General features: G+C 35.9%; 1 protein-coding gene across 1 annotated transcript in view; it reads left to right on the top strand.

Annotated features, from left to right (window-relative positions):
* Positions 1–27,447, top strand: part of ar (androgen receptor) — a 71,835-nt gene that overhangs the window by 22,621 nt on the left and 21,767 nt on the right. The window contains exon 5 of the mRNA XM_042498683.2: positions 807–951. Coding sequence (XP_042354617.2) covers positions 807–951 — 145 coding nt within the window. The remainder of the gene's footprint in view (positions 1–806; positions 952–27,447) is intronic.

Here is a 27,447-nt window from a genome sequence, read left to right as displayed (position 1 = left end):
CGAAAAGAATGAGATCTTCAGTCCCCAAAATGAATTTCCTTTGTAGGGTTTCTAGGCTCAGCATTAGACATAGGGTGAGGGGCTCAGACATCCGAAGGGAGCTCGGAATAGAGCCGTATCTACTTTGTGTCAAAAGGAGGCAACTGAGGTGGTTTGAGCAACGGATCAGGATCTTCCTGGGTGCTTCCTATTGGAGAGAACCAGGCAGACCCAGAACAAGCTGGAAGGATTATACAGTATATGTCATCTGGCCTGGGAACGTCTCTGGATCCTCCAGTAGGACCTGGAAAGCATTGCTGGAGAGAGAGAGATATCTGTAGTTCTTTGCTCAGCCTGCTGCCCCCATGACCCGGTCCCGGAGAAACGGATGGATGGATGGATGGATGGATGGATGGATGCATGAATGAATGAATGAATGAATGAATGTATGGATGATTGATACTCAGAAGATATACGATACAGGGTTTCCAAAAAAAAGTATACAGAAGTAATTCCTTTTAATCATCACCTTCTACCCACTACAAAAAGAAGCGACCTGGTGCCAGATTGTTAGCAGCAAGCATTCAAGAGACACAGTGCAGAAAAATGCAAATACAGTGAAGCGAAATGCCAAACGAGAGTGAATCTGGGGTGAGCTTTTACTTTCGCTTTTGCTAGCGAGCATGTTTGTAAACAGTAAGTCACAATCCTCCAGAGTAAACCTTTAATGCAGATAGTCTGGCACTGTAAAAAGTTCAAGAACTTGTGACTCGTAATGAACAAAATACAACACATCATATTTTATCATGCTGAATCTTTGCTCTTAGGTTTTCGAAATCTCCATGTGGACGACCAAATGACAGTCATTCAGCATTCATGGATGGGTGTGATGGTGTTTGCCCTGGGATGGAGGTCCTATAAGAATGTCAACGGCAGGATGCTTTACTTCGCCCCGGATCTTGTGTTCAATGAGTATGTACAGCTCTGAGTTCTTAAATTCAATCATGTTCTCTAAAATGATTTCATCAGGAAGCCACCGACATGCTGCGCTCCTCATTATATGTAGAGATCACCAGCAGTGAGTAAGCTGGTGCCGTCGTACATAATACAGATGTCAGTTTCTCTCTGTCTTCATCTCTTTCTCTCTCTATTCTTTCTCTAATTTGCTCTCCTGCTCATGGACAAACACAAAGACATCTCTAGAATTTTATATTTGTGAAGTAGAAATGGTTGCAGGCTTTTTAGGACTATGTTCATCCAATTTCCTCCTTAGGTGTTCTTTTGTTACTGTGAGATTAAAGTGAGGAACATTAGTTTCCAGCATTCAAACTCGCACAGCCGTGGTGACGCTGATTCAGATCTGAGTATTACTCATGACACACAACAGTGGTTAGGTCTGTCTGAGTGTTAGTGAAGAATATTAACACTGCTTTAGTTCCATCAGATATATACTGCCAGATGTACTCAGTGTGTAGGGTAACCTGCTGCAGTTAGTTCATGCTTTAGTATAAAATGACTTGTATTGGTTACACTATTGCATTTACTGCAAGTCATTTTTTAAAAATAAAACGACTACAAACTTTTTTGACACTTCTACATAACCAGTAATTGTGTGTACTCTATGGGCCAGAGCCACAAAGAATGGAATGCGCCCACTAAAAGCACACTAATTTGTGCAAAATTAGCACCAGCAATCTGCCCCATTTTAGCACCCTATCCACAAAAGAATTTGCTCTAATTATATGCCGGCACTAACATAACCACAAAATTTGGCAGATGAGCACAATTTGCCCTCCTTTTGCATTTTATTGAAAAAGCAGATCTTTTCCCAGTGTTTCGGGCTTTTCTCTATATGTCATAACATACGTTTGTAGATAGGTTCATAATAAAGTCTGCAGAGAGAACAAAGTTTTGCAGAAAGCGTCAGTTTTGTTTGTTGCCCATAGTTAGCTGTGTGTTACAGCTGGCTCCAGCATCTCACAGAAGCTGACACTATATCTGTCTCCAAAATAAGACATAGGTTTTGCACTTTTACGCATGGTGCCACAGTTGCTTTATTAAGAGGAACGGCCTGGATGTAATGGTAATTAATGTCCTGTATTTTGCTTTACATACATTCAGTGATGTCACAGCAGGTGTTTTGCTTTTTTGGCTGACAGAAAATGCCTCTGAGTAAGTGCTGGGCTTAGAAAAACAACAGGAAACCCCAAACAGATTCAAGCTGAAAGTTTATGATTATGAGGAAAATGACGTTGTCTCCATCTCATTTTTCATAACCTTTTGCAAGAGTGAAAGTCCACATCTTGGGAAGTAAAGAAGAAAACTTTCATGATTTATTCAGCTGTTTTTAAGGTGTGGTGGTTCAGTAATTTAGATTTGAAGGACTGAATTAGGGCTGATGGAGGCCATACAAGTCAGAAAGGTGGATAATTGAAGCTATTTGGAGGAAATTTGAGCATAAAGTGTTAATGGACTGAAGTGCTTCTTGTCATCTGCATACATTCTTATTCTGAGCCAAGTCTGTCCTTTAAGAAGGTTAAAAACCCGTAATTGGAGACCAAATTAAGGCATGAGTGTAAGATTGTTGAGCTTTTTCATTGAACTAAAAGTGCAGATGTATTTTTATTCTTCACCTTTAGAGAAACCCTCCACAATCCCATCAGGCATAAGGCTGTCAGTTTGACTTAAAGTTTTGAAAAGATATGAACTCAGAAAAAAGTATGATACTTTATTACTTATAATAGTTGATACAGAAATTGATGCTACTGTATAAATGTTGTGTAGGTTTGTATGCAGAAGCAGGTTATCATACAGACATAACTGACTTAAAGCAATAGTTGAAGTTTTGTTATATGCTTATATGTCTTTGTAGAAAGAGCTAGATAAGAAAATATATACCACTGTCATATCTGTGAGATAAACATGATGTTGCAGCCAGCTGCCAGGTAGCTTAGGTTCCATACTCTGCTCCGGGCCCAGAAAAATTTAGATTGAATACATGACACGTTTTGTGTAATTAGTCAGCCTCATACCGAGTTCAGACTACACAATATTTTTGTCAGATTAGGCAATAATCAAGTCATAAAACCTTGGCCAAGAGACAAACTTCACAAATCAGAGTTTGCCGGTTCTAATGTCATGCATGATGTCATTGGGAAGGAGGTGCTAGGAACTGACTTCCAAAATCAATGTCAACAAACAATAGCAATGTGTATGATTATGACTGTCATGAGTTTAGAAAAGCCAAATAGATAAAGGAAATAAAGGAAACATAGTTTGCACATTTTGTTTAAGGAATACTTTGCCAACTTTCAATTGGTCCAGTGTGTCACAGTGCATTCTGGCAGTTCACTCACTCATAAACACACATAATGCTTACTGTTGTACGATATCAGCAGTCAAAACATTTAAGATTTAGAAGTGGCAAGTGTCTTATGGATTATAAACCCCATCAGTCAACCTCTATAAAATAGAGGTTGACTGTTGGGGTTTATAATGCATTATGAATACCTATACTGACTTATTCACACATCAACAATGAACTGTAGCAAGTACTCAGTGTGTTATGACAGTCCCTTCAGTATCATAAGTTATCAGTGTATGTGTTAAGTAAAGTGAGGTACATATTGATGCATTTATAAGAATTTATGCTTCATCATAATGTCTCATTGGTGTTATGTAAAGTGTAATCCTTTTGCTGCATCTATAAGAATAAATACTGCATCGGAAGGGATAAATACCTACCATACACTAGAATACTTGTAAAATAGATTTAAAAGACTGAAGTCTGACATTATGTCAGTAGTAAGAGAGTTTTTAGCTACATAACCAGATTTCATAGGCTGGAGATCATGCAGTTTCAAAAGCTGACAGAAACAGTTGCAGCCCTTGAAATCCACAGTAAGAAAATGAGTTATAGTATAATATGTCATTTCAAAAGTAAAAAACAATCCAAAATAGTACTTCTCATTGTGTGGCTGAAATGGCAAAATATGGCCTCTCAACAACTGAAAACACCTTAAAACAGCATAAAATAGTGTGCAAAGACCCACTATAGCATAGAATGTTGCAAAATCATCCCAAAACAAAATAAAATTGCATGTTGAAAAAATGACTAAAAAGACAAGGCTATAGTATGGCTAAAAAATTGAAATATCTCAAAAACAGCTGAAAACATCTCAAAACAACATAAAATAGCGTGCCAAGAAACACCATAGTATACAATGTTGCAAAAATGGCCCAAAAACAGCTCAAATCACCAAAACAATGTATGTTGAAAAAATGACAGGAAAGGCAAGGCGATAGTATGGCAAAAATGTCAAAAAATGGCATGTCCCAAAAACACCTGAAAACACCTCAAAAAAGCAAAAATTACTATGCCAAGACACATCATTGCATAGACTGTTGCAAAAATTACCGAAAACAACAAATTAATACATGTAGAAAAAATGACCAAAAAGGCAAGTGTATAGTATGGCAAAAATGTCAAAAATGGCATGTATCAAAAACAGCTGAAAACACCTCAAAATAGCATAAAATAGCATGCCAAGGAAGACCATGGCATACAATTTTGCAAGAACGACCCAAAATACCAAAATAACGCATGTTAAAACATTACCGAAAGGCAAGGCTATAGTAAGGCAAAACTGTCAAAAAATGGCATGTCCCAAAAACACCAGAAAACACCCCAAAACAGCAAAAATGACCATGCCAAGACACACCATTGCATAGATTGTTGCAAAAACAACAGAAAACAGTAATTCAATACATGTAGAATGACCAAAAAGGCAAGGCTATAGTTTGGCAAAACTGTCAAAAAATGGCATGTCTCAAAAACAGCTGAAAACACCTGAAACAGCAAAAAAAAATGTGCCCACACATGCCATAAAATAGAATGTTGCAAAATCAGCCCAAACCAAAATAAAAATGCATGTTGAAAAAATGACGGAAAAGGCAAGGCTATAGTATGGCTAAAAATGACAAAAACGACATGTCTCAAAAACAGTTGAAAACACCTCAAAACAGCAAAAGATAGTGTGCCCAGACACACCATTGCATAGACTGCTGCAAAAACTCCCAAAAACAACAAATTAATACATGTAGAAAAAATGACAGAAAAGTCAAGGCTATAGTATGGCAAAAATGTCAAAAAATGGCATGTCCCAAAAACACCAGAAAACACCCCAAAGCAGCAAAAATGACCATGCCAAGACACATCATTGCACAGACTGTTGCAAAAACTGCCAAAAACAGCAAATTAATACATGTAGAAAAAATGACGGAAAAGGCAAGGCTATAGTATGGCAAAAATGTCAAAAAATGGCATGTCCCAAAAACAGCTGAAAACACCTCAAAACAGCACAAAATAGTGTGCCCAGACACATCATTGCACAGACTGTTGCAAAAACAACAGAAAACAGTAATTTAATCCATGTAGAATGACCAAAAAGGCAAGGCTATAGTATGGCAAAAATGTCCAAAAATGGCATGTCTCAAAAACAGCTGAAAACACCTTAAAATAGCATAAAATAACATGCCAAGACACACCATTGCATAGACTGTTGCAAAAATAACAGAAAACAAAATGAAAATGCATTCTGAAAAAATGACGGAAAAGGCAAGGCTATAGTATGGCAAAAATGACAAAATTGACATGTCTCAAAAACAGCTGAAAACACTTCAAAACAGCAAAAAATAGTGTGCCCAGACACACCATTGCATAGACTGTTGCAAAAACTGCCAAAAACAGCAAATTAATACATGTAGAAAAAATGACCAAAAAGCAAGGCTATAGTATGGCAAAAATGTCAAAAAATGGCATGTCTCCAAAACAGCTGAAAACACCTCAAAATAGCATAAAATATCTTCCCAAGGAACACCACAGCATGGAATGTTGCGAAAACAGCCCAAAACAAAATTAAAATGCATACTGAAAAAATGACGGAAAAGGCAAGGCTATAGTAAGGCAAAAATGTCCAAAAATGGCATGTCTCAAAAACAGCTGAAAACACCTCAAAATAGCATAAAATAACATGCCAAGACACACCATTGCATAGACTGTTGCAAAAATAACAGAAAACAAAATGAAAATGCATTCTGAAAAAATGACGGAAAAGGCAAGGCTATAGTATGGCAAAAATGACAAAATTGACATGTCTCAAAAACAGCTGAAAACACTTCAAAACAGCAAAACATAGTGTGCCCAGACACACCATTGCATAGACTGTTGCAAAAACTGCCAAAAACAACAAATTAATACATGTAGAAAAAATGACGGAAAAGGCAAGGCTATAGTATGGCAAAAATGTCAAAAAATGGCATGTCCCAAAAACACCAGAAAACACCCCAAAGCAGCAAAAATGACCATGCCAAGACACATCATTGCATAGACTGTTGCAAAAACTGCCAAAAACAGCAAATTAATACATGTAGAAAAAATGACCAAAAAGGCAAGGCTATAGTATGGCAAAAATGTCAAAAAATGGCATGTATCAAAAACAGCTCAAAACACCTCAAAACAGAACAAAATAATGTGCCCAGATACGCCATAGAATAGAATGTTGCAAATACAGCCCAAAACAAAATGAAAATGCATTCTGAAAAAATGACGGAAAAGGCAAGGCTATAGTATGGCAAGAATGACAAAATTGACATGTCTCAAAAACAGCTGAAAACACTTCAAAACAGCAAAAAAAATAGTGTGCCCAGACACACCATTGCATAGACTGTTGCAAAAACTGCCAAAAACAACAAATTAATACATTTAGAAAAAATGACCAAAAAGGCAAGGCTATAGTATGGCAAAAATGTCAAAAAATGGCATGTCCCAAAAACACCAGAAAACACCCCAAAGCAGCAAAAATGACCATGCCAAGACACATCATTGCATAGACTGTTGCAAAAACTGCCAAAAACAGCAAATTAATACATGTAGAAAAAATGACCAAAAAGCAAGGCTATAGTATGGCAAAAATGTCAAAAAATGGCATGTCTCCAAAACAGCTGAAAACACCTCAAAATAGCATAAAATAACATGCCAAGACACACCATTGCATAGACTGTTGCAAAAATAACAGAAAACAAAATGAAAATGCATTCTGAAAAAATGACGGAAAAGGCAAGGCTATAGTATGGCAAAAATGTCAAAAAATGGCATGTCTCCAAAACAGCTGAAAACACCTCAAAATAGCATAAAATATCTTCCCAAGGAACACCACAGCATGGAATGTTGTGAAAACAGCCCAAAACAAAATTAAAATGCATACTGAAAAAATGACGGAAAAAGCAAGGCTATAGTATGGCAAAAATGTCAAAAAATGGCATGTCTCCAAAACAGCTGAAAACACCACAAAATAGCATAAAATATCTTCCCAAGGAACACCACAGCATGGAATGTTGTGAAAACAGCCCAAAACAAAATTAAAATGCATACTGAAAAAATGACGGAAAGGGCAAGGCTATAGTAAGGCAAAAATGTCCAAAAATGGCATGTCTCAAAAACAGCTGAAAACACCTCAAAATAGCATAAAATAACATGCCAAGACACACCATTGCATAGACTGTTGCAAAAATAACAGAAAACAAAATGAAAATGCATTCTGAAAAAATGACGGAAAAGGCAAGGCTATAGTATGGCTAAAAATGACAAAATTGACATGTCTCAAAAACAGCTGAAAACACTTCAAAACAGCAAAAAATAGTGTGCCCAGACACACCATTGCATAGACTGTTGCAAAAACTGCCAAAAACAACAAATTAATACATGTAGAAAAAATGACAGAAAAGTCAAGGCTATAGTATGGCAAAAATGTCAAAAAATGGCATGTCCCAAAAACACCAGAAAACACCCCAAAACAGCAAAAATGACCATGCCAAGACACATCATTGCACAGACTGTTGCAAAAACAACAGAAAACAGTAATTTAATCCATGTAGAATGACCAAAAAGGCAAGGCTATAGTTTGGCTAAAATGTAAAAAAAAATGTCAAAAAATGGCATGTCCCAAAAACAGCTGAAAACACCTCAAGACAGCAAAAATGACCATGCCAAGACACACCATTTCATAGACTGTTGCAAAAACTGCCAAAACCAGCAAATTAATACATGTAGAAAAAATGACGGAAAAGGCAAGGCTATAGTATGGCAAAAATGTCAAAAAATGGCATGTATCAAAAACAGCTGAAAACACCTCAAAATAGCATGAAATAACATGCCAAGACACACCATTGCATAGACTGTTGCGAAAACAGCCCAAAACAAAATTAAAATGCATACTGAAAAAATGACGGAAAAAGCAAGGCTATAGTATGGCAAAAATGTCAAAAAATGGCATGTCTCCAAAACAGCTGAAAACACCTCAAAATAGCATAAAATATCTTCCCAAGGAACACCACAGCATGGAATGTTGTGAAAACAGCCCAAAACAAAATTAAAATGCATACTGAAAAAATGACGGAAAGGGCAAGGCTATAGTAAGGCAAAAATGTCCAAAAATGGCATGTCTCAAAAACAGCTGAAAACACCTCAAAATAGCATAAAATAACATGCCAAGACACACCATTGCATAGACTGTTGCAAAAATAACAGAAAACAAAATGAAAATGCATTCTGAAAAAATGACGGAAAAGGCAAGGCTATAGTATGGCAAAAATGACAAAATTGACATGTCTCAAAAACAGCTGAAAACACTTCAAAACAGCAAAAAATAGTGTGCCCAGACACACCATTGCATAGATTGTTGCAAAAACTGCCAAAAACAACAAATTAATACATGTAGAAAAAATGACAGAAAAGTCAAGGCTATAGTATGGCAAAAATGTCAAAAAATGGCATGTCCCAAAAACACCAGAAAACACCCCAAAACAGCAAAAATGACCATGCCAAGACACATCATTGCATAGACTGTTGCAAAAACTGCCAAAAACAACAAATTAATACATGTAGAAAAAATGACAGAAAAGTCAAGGCTATAGTATGGCAAAAATGTCAAAAAATGGCATGTCCCAAAAACACCAGAAAACACCCCAAAACAGCAAAAATGACCATGCCAAGACACATCATTGCACAGACTGTTGCAAAAACAACAGAAAACAGTAATTTAATCCATGTAAAATGACCAAAAAGGCAAGGCTATAGTTTGGCTAAAATGTAAAAAAAATGTCAAAAAATGGCATGTCCCAAAAACAGCTGAAAACACCTCAAGACAGCAAAAATGACCATGCCAAGACACACCATTTCATAGACTGTTGCAAAAACTGCCAAAACCAGCAAATTAATACATGTAGAAAAAATGACGGAAAAGGCAAGGCTATAGTATGGCAAAATGTCAAAAATGGCATGTCTCAAAAACAGCTGAAAACACCTCAAAATAGCATAAAATAACATGCCAAGACACATCATTGCATAGACTGTTGCAAAAATAACAGAAAACAAAATTAAAATGCATACTGAAAAATGATGGAAAAGGCAAGGCTATAGTATGGCAAAATGTCAAAAATGACATGTCTCCAAAACAGCTGAAAACACCTCAAAATAGCATAAAATATCTTCCCAAGGAACACCACAGCATGGAATGTTGTGAAAACAGCCCAAAACAAAATTAAAATGCATACTGAAAAAATGACGGAAAGGGCAAGGCTATAGTAAGGCAAAAATGTCCAAAAATGGCATGTCTCAAAAACAGCTGAAAACACCTCAAAATAGCATAAAATAACATGCCAAGACACACCATTGCATAGACTGTTGCAAAAATAACAGAAAACAAAATGAAAATGCATTCTGAAAAAATGACGGAAAAGGCAAGGCTATAGTATGGCAAAAATGACAAAATTGACATGTCTCAAAAACAGCTGAAAACACTTCAAAACAGCAAAAAATAGTGTGCCCAGACACACCATTGCATAGATTGTTGCAAAAACTGCCAAAAACAACAAATTAATACATGTAGAAAAAATGACAGAAAAGTCAAGGCTATAGTATGGCAAAAATGTCAAAAAATGGCATGTCCCAAAAACACCAGAAAACACCCCAAAACAGCAAAAATGACCATGCCAAGACACATCATTGCATAGACTGTTGCAAAAACTGCCAAAAACAACAAATTAATACATGTAGAAAAAATGACAGAAAAGTCAAGGCTATAGTATGGCAAAATGTCAAAAATGGCATGTCCCAAAAACTCCAGAAAACACCCCAAAACAGCAAAAATGACCATGCCAAGACACATCATTGCACAGACTGTTGCAAAAACAACAGAAAACAGTAATTTAATCCATGTAAAATGACCAAAAAGGCAAGGCTATAGTTTGGCTAAAATGTAAAAAAATGTCAAAAAATGGCATGTCCCAAAAACAGCTGAAAACACCTCAAGACAGCAAAAATGACCATGCCAAGACACACCATTTCATAGACTGTTGCAAAAACTGCCAAAACCAGCAAATTAATACATGTAGAAAAAATGACGGAAAAGGCAAGGCTATAGTATGGCAAAAATGTCAAAAAATGGCATGTATCAAAAACAGCTGAAAACACCTCAAAATAGCATAAAATAACATGCCAAGACACACCATTGCATAGACTGTTGCAAAAATAACAGAAAACAAAATGAAAATGCATTCTGAAAAAATGATGGAAAAGGCAAGGCTATAGTATGGCAAAAATGACAAAATTGACATGTCTCCAAAACAGCTGAAAACACCTCAAAATAGCATAAAATATCTTCCCAAGGAACACCACAGCATGGAATGTTGTGAAAACAGCCCAAAACAAAATTAAAATGCATACTGAAAAAATGACGGAAAAGGCAAGGCTATAGTAAGGCAAAAATGTCCAAAAATGGCATGTCTCAAAAACAGCTGAAAACACCTCAAAATAGCATAAAATAACATGCCAAGACACACCATTGCATAGACTGTTGCAAAAATAACAGAAAACAAAATGAAAATGCATTCTGAAAAAATGACGGAAAAGGCAAGGCTATAGTATGGCAAAAATGACAAAATTGACATGTCTCAAAAACAGCTGAAAACACTTCAAAACAGCAAAAAATAGTGTGCCCAGACACACCATTGCATAGACTGTTGCAAAAACTGCCAAAAACAACAAATTAATACATGTAGAAAAAATGACAGAAAAGTCAAGGCTATAGTATGGCAAAAATGTCAAAAAATGGCATGTCCCAAAAACACCAGAAAACACCCCAAAGCAGCAAAAATGACCATGCCAAGACACATCATTGCACAGACTGTTGCAAAAACTGCCAAAAACAGCAAATTAATACATGTAGAAAAAATGACCAAAAAGCAAGGCTATAGTATGGCAAAAATGTCAAAAAAATGGCATGTCCCAAAAACAGCTGAAAACACCTCAAAACAGAACAAAATAATGTGCCCAGATACGCCATAGAATAGAATGTTGCAAATACAGCCCAAAACAAAATGAAAATGCATTCTGAAAAAATGATGGAAAAGGCAAGGCTATAGTATGGCTAAAAATGACAAAATTGACATGTCTCAAAAACAGCTGAAAACACCTCAAAACAGCAAAAAATAGTGTGCCCAGACACACCATTGCATAGACTGTTGCAAAAACTGCCAAAAACAACAAATTAATACATGTAGAAAAAATGACAGAAAAGTCAAGGCTATAGTATGGCAAAAATGTCAAAAAATGGCATGTCCCAAAAACACCAGAAAACACCCCAAAACAGCAAAAATGACCATGCCAAGACACATCATTGCACAGACTGTTGCAAAAACAACAGAAAACAGTAATTTAATCCATGTAGAATGACCAAAAAGGCAAGGCTATAGTTTGGCTAAAATGTAAAAAAAAATGTCAAAAAATGGCATGTCCCAAAAACAGCTGAAAACACCTCAAGACAGCAAAAATGACCATGCCAAGACACACCATTGCATAGACTGTTGCAAAAACTGCCAAAAACAGCAAATTAATACATGTAGAAAAAATGACGGAAAAGTCAAGGCTATAGTATGGCAAAAATGTCAAAAAATGGCATGTATCAAAAACAGCTGAAAACACCTCAAAATAGCATAAAATAGCATGCCAAAGAACACCATGGCGTACAATGTTGCAAGAACGACCCAAAATACCAAAATAACACGTTAAAAAATTACTGAAAGGCAAGGCTATAGTAAGGCAAAACTGTCAAAAAATGGCATGTCTCAAAAACAGCTGAAAACACCTCAAAATAGCATAAAATGTCTTCCCAAGGAACACCATAGCATGGAATGTTGCGAAAACAGCCCAAAACAAAATTAAAATGCATACTGAAAAAATGACAGAAAAGGCAAGGCTATAGTAAGGCAAAAATGTCCAAAAATGGCATGTCTCAAAAACAGCTGAAAACACCTCACAATAGCATAAAATAACATGCCAAGACACACCATTGCATAGACTGTTGCAAAAACTGCCAAAAACAGCAAATTAATACATGTAGAAAAAATGACCAAAAAGGCAAAAATGTCAAAAAATGGCATGTCCCAAAAACAGCTGAAAACACCTCAAAACAGCACAAAATAGTGTGCCCAGATACGCCATGGAATAAAATGTAGCAAAAACAGCCCAAAACAAAATGAAAATGCATTCTGAAAAAATGACGGAAAAGGCAAGGCTATAGTATGGCAAAAATGACAAAATTGACATGTCTCAAAAACAGCTGAAAACACTTCAAAACAGCAACAAATAGTGTGCCCAGACACACCATTGCATAGACTGTTGCAAAAACTGCCAAAAACAACAAATTAATACATGTAGAAAAAATGACAGAAAAGTCAAGGCTATAGTATGGCTAAAATGTAAAAAAAAAAAAAAAAAAAGGCATGTCCCAAAACAGCTGAAAACAGCTCAAAATAGCATAAAATATCTTCCCAAGGAACACCATAGCATGGAATGTTGCGAAAACAGCCCAAAACAAAATTAAAATGCATACTGAAAAAATGACGGAAAAGGCAAGGCTATAGTAAGGCAAAATGTCCAAAAATGGCATGTCTCAAAAACAGCTGAAAACACTTCAAAACAGCAAAAAATAGTGTGCCCAGACACACCATTGCATAGACTGTTGCAAAAACTGCCAAAAACAACAAATTAATACATGTAGAAAAAATGACCAAAAAGGCAAGGCTATAGTATGGCAAAAATGTCAAAAAATGGCATGTCCCAAAAACACCAGAAAACACCCCAAAGCAGCAAAAATGACCATGCCAAGACACATCATTGCATAGACTGTTGCAAAAACTGCCAAAAACAACAAATTAATACATGTAGAAAAAATGACCAAAAAGGCAAGGCTATAGTATGGCAAAAATGTCCAAAAATGGCATGTCCCAAAAACAGCTGAAAACACTTCAAAACAGCATAAAATAACATGCCAAGACACACCATTGCATAGACTGTTGCAAAAACTGCCAAAAACAACAAATTAATACATGTAGAAAAAATGACAGAAAAGTCAAGGCTATAGTATGGCAAAAATGTCAAAAAATGGCATGTCCCAAAAACACCAGGAAACACCTAAAACAGCAAAAATGACCATGCCAAGACACATCATTGCACAGACTGTTGCAAAAACAACAGAAAACAGTAATTTAATCCATGTAGAATGACCAAAAAGGCAAGGCTATAGTTTGGCTAAAATGTAAAAAAAAATGTCAAAAAATGGCATGTATCAAAAACAGCTGAAAACACCTCAAGACAGCAAAAATGACCATGCCAAAGAACACCATGGCGTACAATGTTGCAAGAACGACCCAAAATACCAAAATAACACATGTTAAAAAATTACTGAAAGGCAAGGCTATAGTAAGGCAAAACTGTCAAAAAATGGCATGTCTCCAAAACAGCTGAAAACACCTCAAAATAGCATAAAATGTCTTCCCAAGGAACACCATAGCATGGAATGTTGCGAAAACAGCCCAAAACAAAATTAAAATGCATACTGAAAAAATGACGGAAAAGGCAAGGCTATAGTAAGGCAAAAATGTCCAAAAATGGCATGTCTCAAAAACAGCTGAAAACACCTCAAAATAGCATAAAATAACATGCCAAGACACACCATTGCATAGACTGTTGCAAAAATAACAGAAAACAAAATGAAAATGCATTCTGAAAAATGACGGAAAAGGCAAGGCTATAGTATGGCAAAAATGACAAAATTGACATGTCTCAAAAACAGCTGAAAACACTTCAAAACAGCAAAACATAGTGTGCCCAGACACACCATTGCATAGACTGTTGCAAAAACTGCCAAAAACAACAAATTAATACATGTAGAAAAAATGACAGAAAAGTCAAGGCTATAGTATGGCAAAATGTCAAAAAATGGCATGTCCCAAAAACACCAGAAAACACCCCAAAGCAGCAAAAATGACCATGCCAAGACAAATCATTGCATAGACTGTTGCAAAAACTGCCAAAAACAGCAAATTAATACATGTAGAAAAATGACCAAAAAGGCAAGGCTATAGCATGGCAAAAATGTCAAAAAATGGCATGTCCCAAAAACAGCTGAAAACACTTCAAAACAGCATAAAATAACATGCCAAGACACATCATTGCATAGACTGTTGCAAAAACTGCCAAAAACAGCAAATTAATACATGTAGAAAAAATGACCAAAAAGGCAAGGCTATAGCATGGCAAAAATGTCAAAAAATGGCATGTCCCAAAAACAGCTGAAAACACCTCAAAACAGCACAAAATAGTGTGCCCAGATACGCCATGGAATAAAATGTAGCAAAAACAGCCCAAAACAAAATGAAAATGCATTCTGAAAAAATGACGGAAAAGGCAAGGCTATAGTATGGCAAAAATGACAAAATTGACATGTCTCAAAAACAGCTGAAAACACTTCAAAACAGCAACAAATAGTGTGCCCAGACACACCATTCCATAAACTGTTGCAAAAACTGCCCAAAAAAACAAAATAATACATGGAGAAAAAAAGACAGAAAAGTCAAGGCTATAGTATGGCAAAATGTCAAAAATGGCATGTCCCAAAAACACCAGAAAACACCCCAAAGCAGCAAAAATGACCATGCCAAGACACATCATTGCATAGACTGTTGCAAAAACTGCCAAAAACAGCAAATTAATACATGTAGAAAAATGACCAAAAAGCAAGGCTATAGTATGGCAAAATGTCAAAAATGGCATGTCTCCAAAACAGCTGAAAACACCTCAAAATAGCATAAAATATCTTCCCAAGGAACACCACAGCATGGAATGTTGCGAAAACAGCCCAAAACAAAATTAAAATGCATACTGAAAAAATGACGGAAAAGGCAAGGCTATAGTAAGGCAAAAATGTCCAAAAATGGCATGTCCCAAAAACAGCTGAAAACACCTCAAAACAGCACAAAATAGTGTGCCCAGATACGCCATGGAATAAAATGTAGCAAAGACAGCCCAAAACAAAATGAAAATGCATTCTGAAAAAATGACGGAAAAGGCAAGGCTATAGTATGGCAAAAATGACAAAATTTACATGTCTCAAAAACAGCTGAAAACACCTCAAAATAGCATAAAATAACATGCCAAGACACATCATTGCATAGACTGTTGCAAAAACTGCCTAAAACAGCAAATTAATACATGTAGAAAAAATGACCAAAAAGGCAAGGCTATAGTATGGCAAAAATGTCAAAAAATGGCATGTCCCAAAAACAGCTGAAAACACCTCAAAACAGCACAAAATAGTGTGCCCAGACACACCATTGCATAGACTGTTGCAAAACTGCCAAAACCAACAAATTAATACATGTAGAAAAATGACAAAAAAGGCAAGGCTATAGTATGGCAAAAATGTCAAAAAATGGCATGTCCCAAAAACACCAGAAAACAGCCCAAAACAGCAAAAATGACCATGCCAAGACACATCATTGCATAGACTGTTGCAAAAACTGCCAAAAACAACAAATTAATACATGTAGAAAAAATGACAGAAAATTCAAGGCTATAGTATGGCAAAAATGTCAAAAAATGGCATGTCCCAAAAACACCAGAAAACACCCCAAAACAGCAAAAATGACAATGCCAAGACACATCATTGCATAGACTGTTGCAAAAACTGCCAAAAACAGCAAATTAATACATGTAGAAAAAATGACCAAAAAGCAAGGCTATAGTATGGCAAAAATGTCAAAAAATGGCATGTCCCAAAAACAGCTGAAAACACCTCAAAACAGCACAAAATAGTGTGCCCAGACACATCATTGCACAGACTGTTGCAAAAACAACAGAAAACAGTAATTTAATCCATGTAGAATGACCAAAAAGGCAAGGCTATAGTTTGGCTAAAATGTAAAAAAAAATGTCAAAAAATGGCATGTATCAAAAACAGCTGAAAACACCTCAAGACAGCAAAATGACCATGCCAAAGAACACCATATGCATAATGTTGCAAGAACGACACAAAATACCAAAATAACACATGTTAAAAAATTACTGAAAGGCAAGGCTATAGTAAGGCAAAACTGTCAAAAAATGGCATGTCTCCAAAACAGCTGAAAACACCTCAAAATAGCATAAAATGTCTTCCCAAGGAACACCATAGCATGGAATGTTGCGAAAACAGCCCAAAACAAAATTAAAATGCATACTGAAAAATGACGGAAAAGGCAAGGCTATAGTAAGGCAAAAATGTCCAAAAATGGCATGTCTCAAAAACAGCTGAAAACACCTCAAAATAGCATAAAATAACATGCCAAGACACACCATTGCATAGACTGTTGCAAAAATAACAGAAAACAAAATGAAAATGCATTCTGAAAAAATGACGGAAAAGGCAAGGCTATAGTATGGCAAAAATGACAAAATTGACATGTCTCAAAAACAGCTGAAAACACTTCAAAACAGCAAAACATAGTGTGCCCAGACACACCATTGCATAGACTGTTGCAAAAACTGCCAAAAACAACAAATTAATACATGTAGAAAAAATGACAGAAAAGTCAAGGCTATAGTATGGCAAAATGTCAAAAATGGCATGTCCCAAAAACACCAGAAAACACCCCAAAGCAGCAAAAATGACCATGCCAAGACAAATCATTGCATAGACTGTTGCAAAAACTGCCAAAAACAGCAAATTAATACATGTAGAAAAAATGACCAAAAAGGCAAGGCTATAGCATGGCAAAAATGTCAAAAAATGGCATGTCCCAAAAACAGCTGAAAACACTTCAAAACAGCATAAAATAACATGCCAAGACACATCATTGCATAGACTGTTGCAAAAACTGCCAAAAACAGCAAATTAATACATGTAGAAAAAATGACCAAAAAGGCAAGGCTATAGCATGGCAAAAATGTCAAAAAAATGGCATGTCCCAAAAACAGCTGAAAACACCTCAAAACAGCACAAAATAGTGTGCCCAGATACGCCATGGAATAAAATGTAGCAAAAACAGCCCAAAACAAAATGAAAATGCATTCTGAAAAAATGACGGAAAAGGCAAGGCTATAGTATGGCAAAAATGACAAAATTGACATGTCTCAAAAACAGCTGAAAACACTTCAAAACAGCAAAACATAGTGTGCCCAGACACACCATTGCATAGACTGTTGCAAAAACTGCCAAAAACAACAAATTAATACATGTAGAAAAAATGACAGAAAAGTCAAGGCTATAGTATGGCAAAAATGTCAAAAAATGGCATGTCCCAAAAACACCAGAAAACACCCCAAAACAGCAAAAATGACCATGCCAAGACACATCATTGCACAGACTGTTGCAAAAACAACAGAAAACAGTAATTTAATCCATGTAGAATGACCAAAAAGGCAAGGCTATAGTTTGGCTAAAATGTAAAAAAAAATGTCAAAAAATGGCATGTCCCAAAAACAGCTGAAAACACCTCAAGACAGCAAAAATGACCATGCCAAGACACACCATTGCATAGACTGTTGCAAAAACTGCCAAAAACAGCAAATTAATACATGTAGAAAAAATGACGGAAAAGTCAAGGCTATAGTATGGCAAAAATGTCAAAAAATGGCATGTATCAAAAACAGCTGAAAACACCTCAAAATACCATAAAATAGCATGCCAAAGAACACCATGGCGTACAATGTTGCAAGAACGACCCAAAATACCAAAATAACACGTTAAAAAATTACTGAAAGGCAAGGCTATAGTAAGGCAAAACTGTCAAAAAATGGCATGTCTCAAAAACAGCTGAAAACACCTCAAAATAGCATAAAATGTCTTCCCAAGGAACACCATAGCATGGAATGTTGCGAAAACAGCCCAAAACAAAATTAAAATGCATACTGAAAAAATGACAGAAAAGGCAAGGCTATAGTAAGGCAAAAATGTCCAAAAATGGCATGTCTCAAAAACAGCTGAAAACACCTCACAATAGCATAAAATAACATGCCAAGACACACCATTGCATAGACTGTTGCAAAAACTGCCAAAAACAGCAAATTAATACATGTAGAAAAAATGACCAAAAAGGCAAAAATGTCAAAAAATGGCATGTCCCAAAAACAGCTGAAAACACCTCAAAACAGCACAAAATAGTGTGCCCAGATACGCCATGGAATAAAATGTAGCAAAAACAGCCCAAAACAAAATGAAAATGCATTCTGAAAAAATGACGGAAAAGGCAAGGCTATAGTATGGCAAAAATGACAAAATTGACATGTCTCAAAAACAGCTGAAAACACTTCAAAACAGCAACAAATAGTGTGCCCAGACACACCATTGCATAGACTGTTGCAAAAACTGCCAAAAACAACAAATTAATACATGTAGAAAAAATGACAGAAAAGTCAAGGCTATAGTATGGCTAAAATGTAAAAAAAAAAAAAAAGGCATGTCCCAAAACAGCTGAAAACAGCTCAAAATAGCATAAAATATCTTCCCAAGGAACACCATAGCATGGAATGTTGCGAAAACAGCCCAAAACAAAATTAAAATGCATACTGAAAAAAATGACGGAAAAGGCAAGGCTATAGTAAGGCAAAAATGTCCAAAAATGGCATGTCTCAAAAACAGCTGAAAACACTTCAAAACAGCAAAAAATAGTGTGCCCAGACACACCATTGCATAGACTGTTGCAAAAACTGCCAAAAACAACAAATTAATACATGTAGAAAAAATGACCAAAAAGGCAAGGCTATAGTATGGCAAAAATGTCAAAAAATGGCATGTCCCAAAAACACCAGAAAACACCCCAAAGCAGCAAAAATGACCATGCCAAGACACATCATTGCATAGACTGTTGCAAAAACTGCCAAAAACAACAAATTAATACATGTAGAAAAATGACCAAAAGGCAAGGCTATAGTATGGCAAAAATGTCCAAAAATGGCATGTCCCAAAAACAGCTGAAAACACTTCAAAACAGCATAAAATAACATGCCAAGACACACCATTGCATAGACTGTTGCAAAAACTGCCAAAAACAACAAATTAATACATGTAGAAAAAATGACAGAAAAGTCAAGGCTATAGTATGGCAAAAATGTCAAAAAATGGCATGTCCCAAAAACACCAGGAAACACCCCAAAACAGCAAAAATGACCATGCCAAGACACATCATTGCACAGACTGTTGCAAAAACAACAGAAAACAGTAATTTAATCCATGTAGAATGACCAAAAAGGCAAGGCTATAGTTTGGCTAAAATGTAAAAAAAAATGTCAAAAAATGGCATGTATCAAAAACAGCTGAAAACACCTCAAGACAGCAAAAATGACCATGCCAAAGAACACCATGGCGTACAATGTTGCAAGAACGACCCAAAATACCAAAATAACACATGTTAAAAAATTACTGAAAGGCAAGGCTATAGTAAGGCAAAACTGTCAAAAAATGGCATGTCTCCAAAACAGCTGAAAACACCTCAAAATAGCATAAAATGTCTTCCCAAGGAACACCATAGCATGGAATGTTGCGAAAACAGCCCAAAACAAAATTAAAATGCATACTGAAAAAATGACGGAAAAGGCAAGGCTATAGTAAGGCAAAAATGTCCAAAAATGGCATGTCTCAAAAACAGCTGAAAACACCTCAAAATAGCATAAAATAACATGCCAAGACACACCATTGCATAGACTGTTGCAAAAATAACAGAAAACAAAATGAAAATGCATTCTGAAAAAATGACGGAAAAGGCAAGGCTATAGTATGGCAAAAATGACAAAATTGACATGTCTCAAAAACAGCTGAAAACACTTCAAAACAGCAAAACATAGTGTGCCCAGACACACCATTGCATAGACTGTTGCAAAAACTGCCAAAAACAACAAATTAATACATGTAGAAAAAATGACAGAAAAGTCAAGGCTATAGTATGGCAAAAATGTCAAAAAATGGCATGTCCCAAAAACACCAGAAAACACCCCAAAGCAGCAAAAATGACCATGCCAAGACAAATCATTGCATAGACTGTTGCAAAAACTGCCAAAAACAGCAAATTAATACATGTAGAAAAAATGACCAAAAAGGCAAGGCTATAGCATGGCAAAAATGTCAAAAAATGGCATGTCCCAAAAACAGCTGAAAACACTTCAAAACAGCATAAAATAACATGCCAAGACACATCATTGCATAGACTGTTGCAAAAACTGCCAAAAACAGCAAATTAATACATGTAGAAAAAATGACCAAAAAGGCAAGGCTATAGCATGGCAAAAATGTCAAAAAAATGGCATGTCCCAAAAACAGCTGAAAACACCTCAAAACAGCACAAAATAGTGTGCCCAGATACGCCATGGAATAAAATGTAGCAAAAACAGCCCAAAACAAAATGAAAATGCATTCTGAAAAAATGACGGAAAAGGCAAGGCTATAGTATGGCAAAAATGACAAAATTGACATGTCTCAAAAACAGCTGAAAACACTTCAAAACAGCAACAAATAGTGTGCCCAGACACACCATTGCATAGACTGTTGCAAAAACTGCCAAAAACAACAAATTAATACATGTAGAAAAAATGACAGAAAAGTCAAGGCTATAGTATGGCAAAAATGTCAAAAAATGGCATGTCCCAAAAACACCAGAAAACACCCCAAAGCAGCAAAAATGACCATGCCAAGACACATCATTGCATAGACTGTTGCAAAAACTGCCAAAAACAGCAAATTAATACATGTAGAAAAAATGACCAAAAAGCAAGGCTATAGTATGGCAAAAATGTCAAAAAATGGCATGTCTCCAAAACAGCTGAAAACACCTCAAAATAGCATAAAATATCTTCCCAAGGAACACCACAGCATGGAATGTTGCGAAAACAGCCCAAAACAAAATTAAAATGCATACTGAAAAATGACGGAAAAGGCAAGGCTATAGTAAGGCAAAAATGTCCAAAAATGGCATGTCCCAAAAACAGCTGAAAACACCTCAAAACAGCACAAAATAGTGTGCCCAGATACGCCATGGAATAAAATGTAGCAAAGACAGCCCAAAACAAAATGAAAATGCATTCTGAAAAAATGACGGAAAAGGCAAGGCTATAGTATGGCAAAAATGACAAAATTTACATGTCTCAAAAACAGCTGAAAACACCTCAAAATAGCATAAAATAACATGCCAAGACACATCATTGCATAGACTGTTGCAAAAACTGCCTAAAACAGCAAATTAATACATGTAGAAAAAATGACCAAAAGGCAAGGCTATAGTATGGCAAAATGTCAAAAAATGGCATGTCCCAAAAACAGCTGAAAACACCTCAAAACAGCACAAAATAGTGTGCCCAGACACACCATTGCATAGACTGTTGCAAAAACTGCCAAAACCAACAAATTAATACATGTAGAAAAAATGACAGAAAAGTCAAGGCTATAGTATGGCAAAAATGTCAAAAAATGGCATGTCCCAAAAACACCAGAAAACAGCCCAAAACAGCAAAAATGACCATGCCAAGACACATCATTGCATAGACTGTTGCAAAAACTGCCAAAAACAACAAATTAATACATGTAGAAAAAATGACAGAAAATTCAAGGCTATAGTATGGCAAAAATGTCCAAAAATGGCATGTCCCAAAACAACCAGAAAACACCCCAATACAGCAAATATGACCATGCAAAGAAACATCATTGCATAGACTGTTGCAAAAACTGCCAAAAACAGCAAATTAATACATGTAGAAAAAATGACCAAAAAGCAAGGCTATAGTATGGCAAAAATGTCAAAAAATGGCATGTCCCAAAAACAGCTGAAAACACCTCAAAACAGCACAAAATAGTGTGCCCAGACACATCATTGCACAGACTGTTGCAAAAACAACAGAAAACAGTAATTTAATCCATGTAGAATGACCAAAAGGCAAGGCTATAGTTTGGCTAAAATGTAAAAAAAAATGTCAAAAAATGGCATGTATCAAAAACAGCTGAAAACACCTCAAGACAGCAAAAATGACCATGCCAAAGAACACCATGGCGTACAATGTTGCAAGAACGACCCAAAATACCAAAATAACACATGTTAAAAAATTACTGAAAGGCAAGGCTATAGTAAGGCAAAACTGTCAAAAAATGGCATGTCTCCAAAACAGCTGAAAACACCTCAAAATAGCATAAAATGTCTTCCCAAGGAACACCATAGCATGGAATGTTGCGAAAACAGCCCAAAACAAAATTAAAATGCATACTGAAAAATGACGAAAAGGCAAGGCTATAGTAAGGCAAAAATGTCCAAAATGGCATGTCTCCAAAACAGCTGAAAACACCTCAAAATAGCATAAAATAACATGCCAAGACACACCATTGCATAGACTGTTGCAAAAATAACAGAAAACAAAATGAAAATGCATTCTGAAAAAATGACGGAAAAGGCAAGGCTATAGTATGGCAAAAATGACAAAATTGACATGTCTCAAAAACAGCTGAAAACACTTCAAAACAGCAAAACATAGTGTGCCCAGACACACCATTGCATAGACTGTTGCAAAAACTGCCAAAAACAACAAATTAATACATGTAGAAAAAATGACAGAAAAGTCAAGGCTATAGTATGGCAAAAATGTCAAAAAATGGCATGTCCCAAAAACACCAGAAAACACCCCAAAGCAGCAAAAATGACCATGCCAAGACAAATCATTGCATAGACTGTTGCAAAAACTGCCAAAAACAGCAAATTAATACATGTAGAAAAAATGACCAAAAAGGCAAGGCTATAGCATGGCAAAAATGTCAAAAAATGGCATGTCCCAAAAACAGCTGAAAACACTTCAAAACAGCATAAAATAACATGCCAAGACACATCATTGCATAGACTGTTGCAAAAACTGCCAAAAACAGCAAATTAATACATGTAGAAAAAATGACCAAAAAGGCAAGGCTATAGCATGGCAAAAATGTCAAAAAAATGGCATGTCCCAAAAACAGCTGAAAACACCTCAAAACAGCACAAAATAGTGTGCCCAGATACGCCATGGAATAAAATGTAGCAAAAACAGCCCAAAACAAAATGAAAATGCATTCTGAAAAAATGACGGAAAAGGCAAGGCTATAGTATGGCAAAAATGACAAAATTGACATGTCTCAAAAACAGCTGAAAACACTTCAAAACAGCAACAAATAGTGTGCCCAGACACACCATTGCATAGACTGTTGCAAAAACTGCCAAAAACAACAAATTAATACATGTAGAAAAAATGACAGAAAAGTCAAGGCTATAGTATGGCAAAAATGTCAAAAAATGGCATGTCCCAAAAACACCAGAAAACACCCCAAAGCAGCAAAAATGACCATGCCAAGACACATCATTGCATAGACTGTTGCAAAAACTGCCAAAAACAGCAAATTAATACATGTAGAAAAAATGACCAAAAAGCAAGGCTATAGTATGGCAAAAATGTCAAAAAATGGCATGTCTCCAAAACAGCTGAAAACACCTCAAAATAGCATAAAATATCTTCCCAAGGAACACCACAGCATGGAATGTTGCGAAAACAGCCCAAAACAAAATTAAAATGCATACTGAAAAAATGACGGAAAAGGCAAGGCTATAGTAAGGCAAAAATGTCCAAAAATGGCATGTCCCAAAAACAGCTGAAAACACCTCAAAACAGCACAAAATAGTGTGCCCAGATACGCCATGGAATAAAATGTAGCAAAGACAGCCCAAAACAAAATGAAAATGCATTCTGAAAAAATGACGGAAAAGGCAAGGCTATAGTATGGCAAAAATGACAAAATTTACATGTCTCAAAAACAGCTGAAAACACCTCAAAATAGCATAAAATAACATGCCAAGACACATCATTGCATAGACTGTTGCAAAAACTGCCTAAAACAGCAAATTAATACATGTAGAAAAAATGACCAAAAAGGCAAGGCTATAGTATGGCAAAAATGTCAAAAAATGGCATGTCCCAAAAACAGCTGAAAACACCTCAAAACAGCACAAAATAGTGTGCCCAGACACACCATTGCATAGACTGTTGCAAAAACTGCCAAAACCAACAAATTAATACATGTAGAAAAAATGACAGAAAAGTCAAGGCTATAGTATGGCAAAAATGTCAAAAAATGGCATGTCCCAAAAACACCAGAAAACAGCCCAAAACAGCAAAAATGACCATGCCAAGACACATCATTGCATAGACTGTTGCAAAAACTGCCAAAAACAACAAATTAATACATGTAGAAAAAATGACAGAAAATTCAAGGCTATAGTATGGCAAAAATGTCAAAAAATGGCATGTCCCAAAAACACCAGAAAACACCTCAAAACAGCATAAAATAACATGCCAAGACACATCATTGCATAGACTGTTGCAAAAACTGCCAAAAACAGCAAATTAATACATGTAGAAAAAATGACCAAAAAGGCAAGGCTATAGTATGGCAAAAATGTCAAAAAATGGCATGTCCCAAAAACAGCTGAAAACACCTCAAAACAGCACAAAATAGTGTGCCCAGACACACCATTGCATAGACTGTTGCAAAAACTGCCAAAAACAACAAATTAATACATGTAGAAAAAATGACAGAAAAGTCAAGGCTAATGTATGGCAAAAATGTCAAAAAATGGCATGTCCCAAAAACACCAGAAAACAGCCCAAAACAGCAAAAATGACCATGCCAAGACACATCATTGCATAGACTGTTGCAAAAACTGCCAAAAACAACAAATTAATACATGTAGAAAAAATGACAGAAAATTCAAGGCTATAGTATGGCAAAAATGTCAAAAAATGGCATGTCCCAAAAACACCAGAAAACACCCCAAAACAGCAAAAATGACAATGCCAAGACACATCATTGCATAGACTGTTGCAAAAACTGCCAAAAACAGCAAATTAATACATGTAGAAAAAATGACCAAAAAGCAAGGCTATAGTATGGCAAAAATGTCAAAAAATGGCATGTCCCAAAAACAGCTGAAAACACCTCAAAACAGCACAAAATAGTGTGCCCAGACACATCATTGCACAGACTGTTGCAAAAACAACAGAAAACAGTAATTTAATCCATGTAGAATGACCAAAAAGGCAAGGCTATAGTTTGGCTAAAATGTAAAAAAAAATGTCAAAAAATGGCATGTATCAAAAACAGCTGAAAACACCTCAAGACAGCAAAAATGACCATGCCAAAGAACACCATGGCGTACAATGTTGCAAGAACGACCCAAAATACCAAAATAACACATGTTAAAAAATTACTGAAAGGCAAGGCTATAGTAAGGCAAAACTGTCAAAAAATGGCATGTCTCCAAAACAGCTGAAAACACCTCAAAATAGCATAAAATGTCTTCCCAAGGAACACCATAGCATGGAATGTTGCGAAAACAGCCCAAAACAAAATTAAAATGCATACTGAAAAAATGACGGAAAAGGCAAGGCTATAGTAAGGCAAAAATGTCCAAAAATGGCATGTCTCAAAAACAGCTGAAAACACCTCAAAATAGCATAAAATAACATGCCAAGACACACCATTGCATAGACTGTTGCAAAAATAACAGAAAACAAAATGAAAATGCATTCTGAAAAAATGACGGAAAAGGCAAGGCTATAGTATGGCAAAAATGACAAAATTGACATGTCTCAAAAACAGCTGAAAACACTTCAAAACAGCAAAACATAGTGTGCCCAGACACACCATTGCATAGACTGTTGCAAAAACTGCCAAAAACAACAAATTAATACATGTAGAAAAAATGACAGAAAAGTCAAGGCTATAGTAAGGCAAAAATGTCCAAAAATGGCATGTCCCAAAAACAGCTGAAAACACCTCAAAACAGCACAAAATAGTGTGCCCAGATACGCCATGGAATAAAATGTAGCAAAAACAGCCCAAAACAAAATGAAAATGCATTCTGAAAAAATGACGGAAAAGGCAAGGCTATAGTATGGCAAAAATGACAAAATTGACATGTCTCAAAAACAGCTGAAAACACTTCAAAACAGCAACAAATAGTGTGCCCAGACACACCATTGCATAGACTGTTGCAAAAACTGCCAAAAACAACAAATTAATACATGTAGAAAAAATGACAGAAAAGTCAAGGCTATAGTATGGCAAAAATGTCAAAAAATGGCATGTCCCAAAAACACCAGAAAACACCCCAAAGCAGCAAAAATGACCATGCCAAGACACATCATTGCATAGACTGTTGCAAAAACTGCCAAAAACAGCAAATTAATACATGTAGAAAAAATGACCAAAAAGCAAGGCTATAGTATGGCAAAAATGTCAAAAAATGGCATGTCTCCAAAACAGCTGAAAACACCTCAAAATAGCATAAAATATCTTCCCAAGGAACACCACAGCATGGAATGTTGCGAAAACAGCCCAAAACAAAATTAAAATGCATACTGAAAAAATGACGGAAAAGGCAAGGCTATAGTAAGGCAAAAATGTCCAAAAATGGCATGTCTCAAAAACAGCTGAAAACACCTCAAAATAGCATAAAATAACATGCCAAGACACATCATTGCATAGGCTGTTGCAAAAACTGCCCAAAACAGCAAATTAATACATGTAGAAAAAATGACCAAAAAGGCAAGGCTATAGTATGGCAAAAATGTCAAAAAATGGCATGTCCCAAAAACACCAGAAAACACCTAAAAACAGCACAAAATAGTGTGCCCAGACACACCATTGCATAGACTGTTGCAAAAACTGCCAAAAACAACAAATTAATACATGTAGAAAAAATGACAGAAAAGTCAAGGCTATAGTATGGCAAAAATGTCAAAAAATGGCATGTCCCAAAAACACCAGAAAACAGCCCAAAACAGCAAAAATGACCATGCCAAGACACATCATTGCATAGACTGTTGCAAAAACTGCCAAAAACAACAAATTAATACATGTAGAAAAAATGACAGAAAATTCAAGGCTATAGTATGGCAAAAATGTCCAAAAATGGCATGTCCCAAAAACAGCTGAAAACACCTCAAAATAGCATAAAATAACATGCCAAGACACATCATTGCATAGGCTGTTGCAAAAACTGCCCAAAACAGCAAATTAATACATGTAGAAAAAA

Source organism: Plectropomus leopardus, chromosome 15, assembly GCF_026936395.1.
Source record: "Plectropomus leopardus strain MGB_pleo_1.0 chromosome 15, ASM2693639v1, whole genome shotgun sequence".
Taxonomy (NCBI): domain Eukaryota; kingdom Metazoa; phylum Chordata; class Actinopteri; order Perciformes; family Serranidae; genus Plectropomus; species Plectropomus leopardus.
This window is presented reverse-complemented; position numbering and strand designations above follow the sequence as displayed.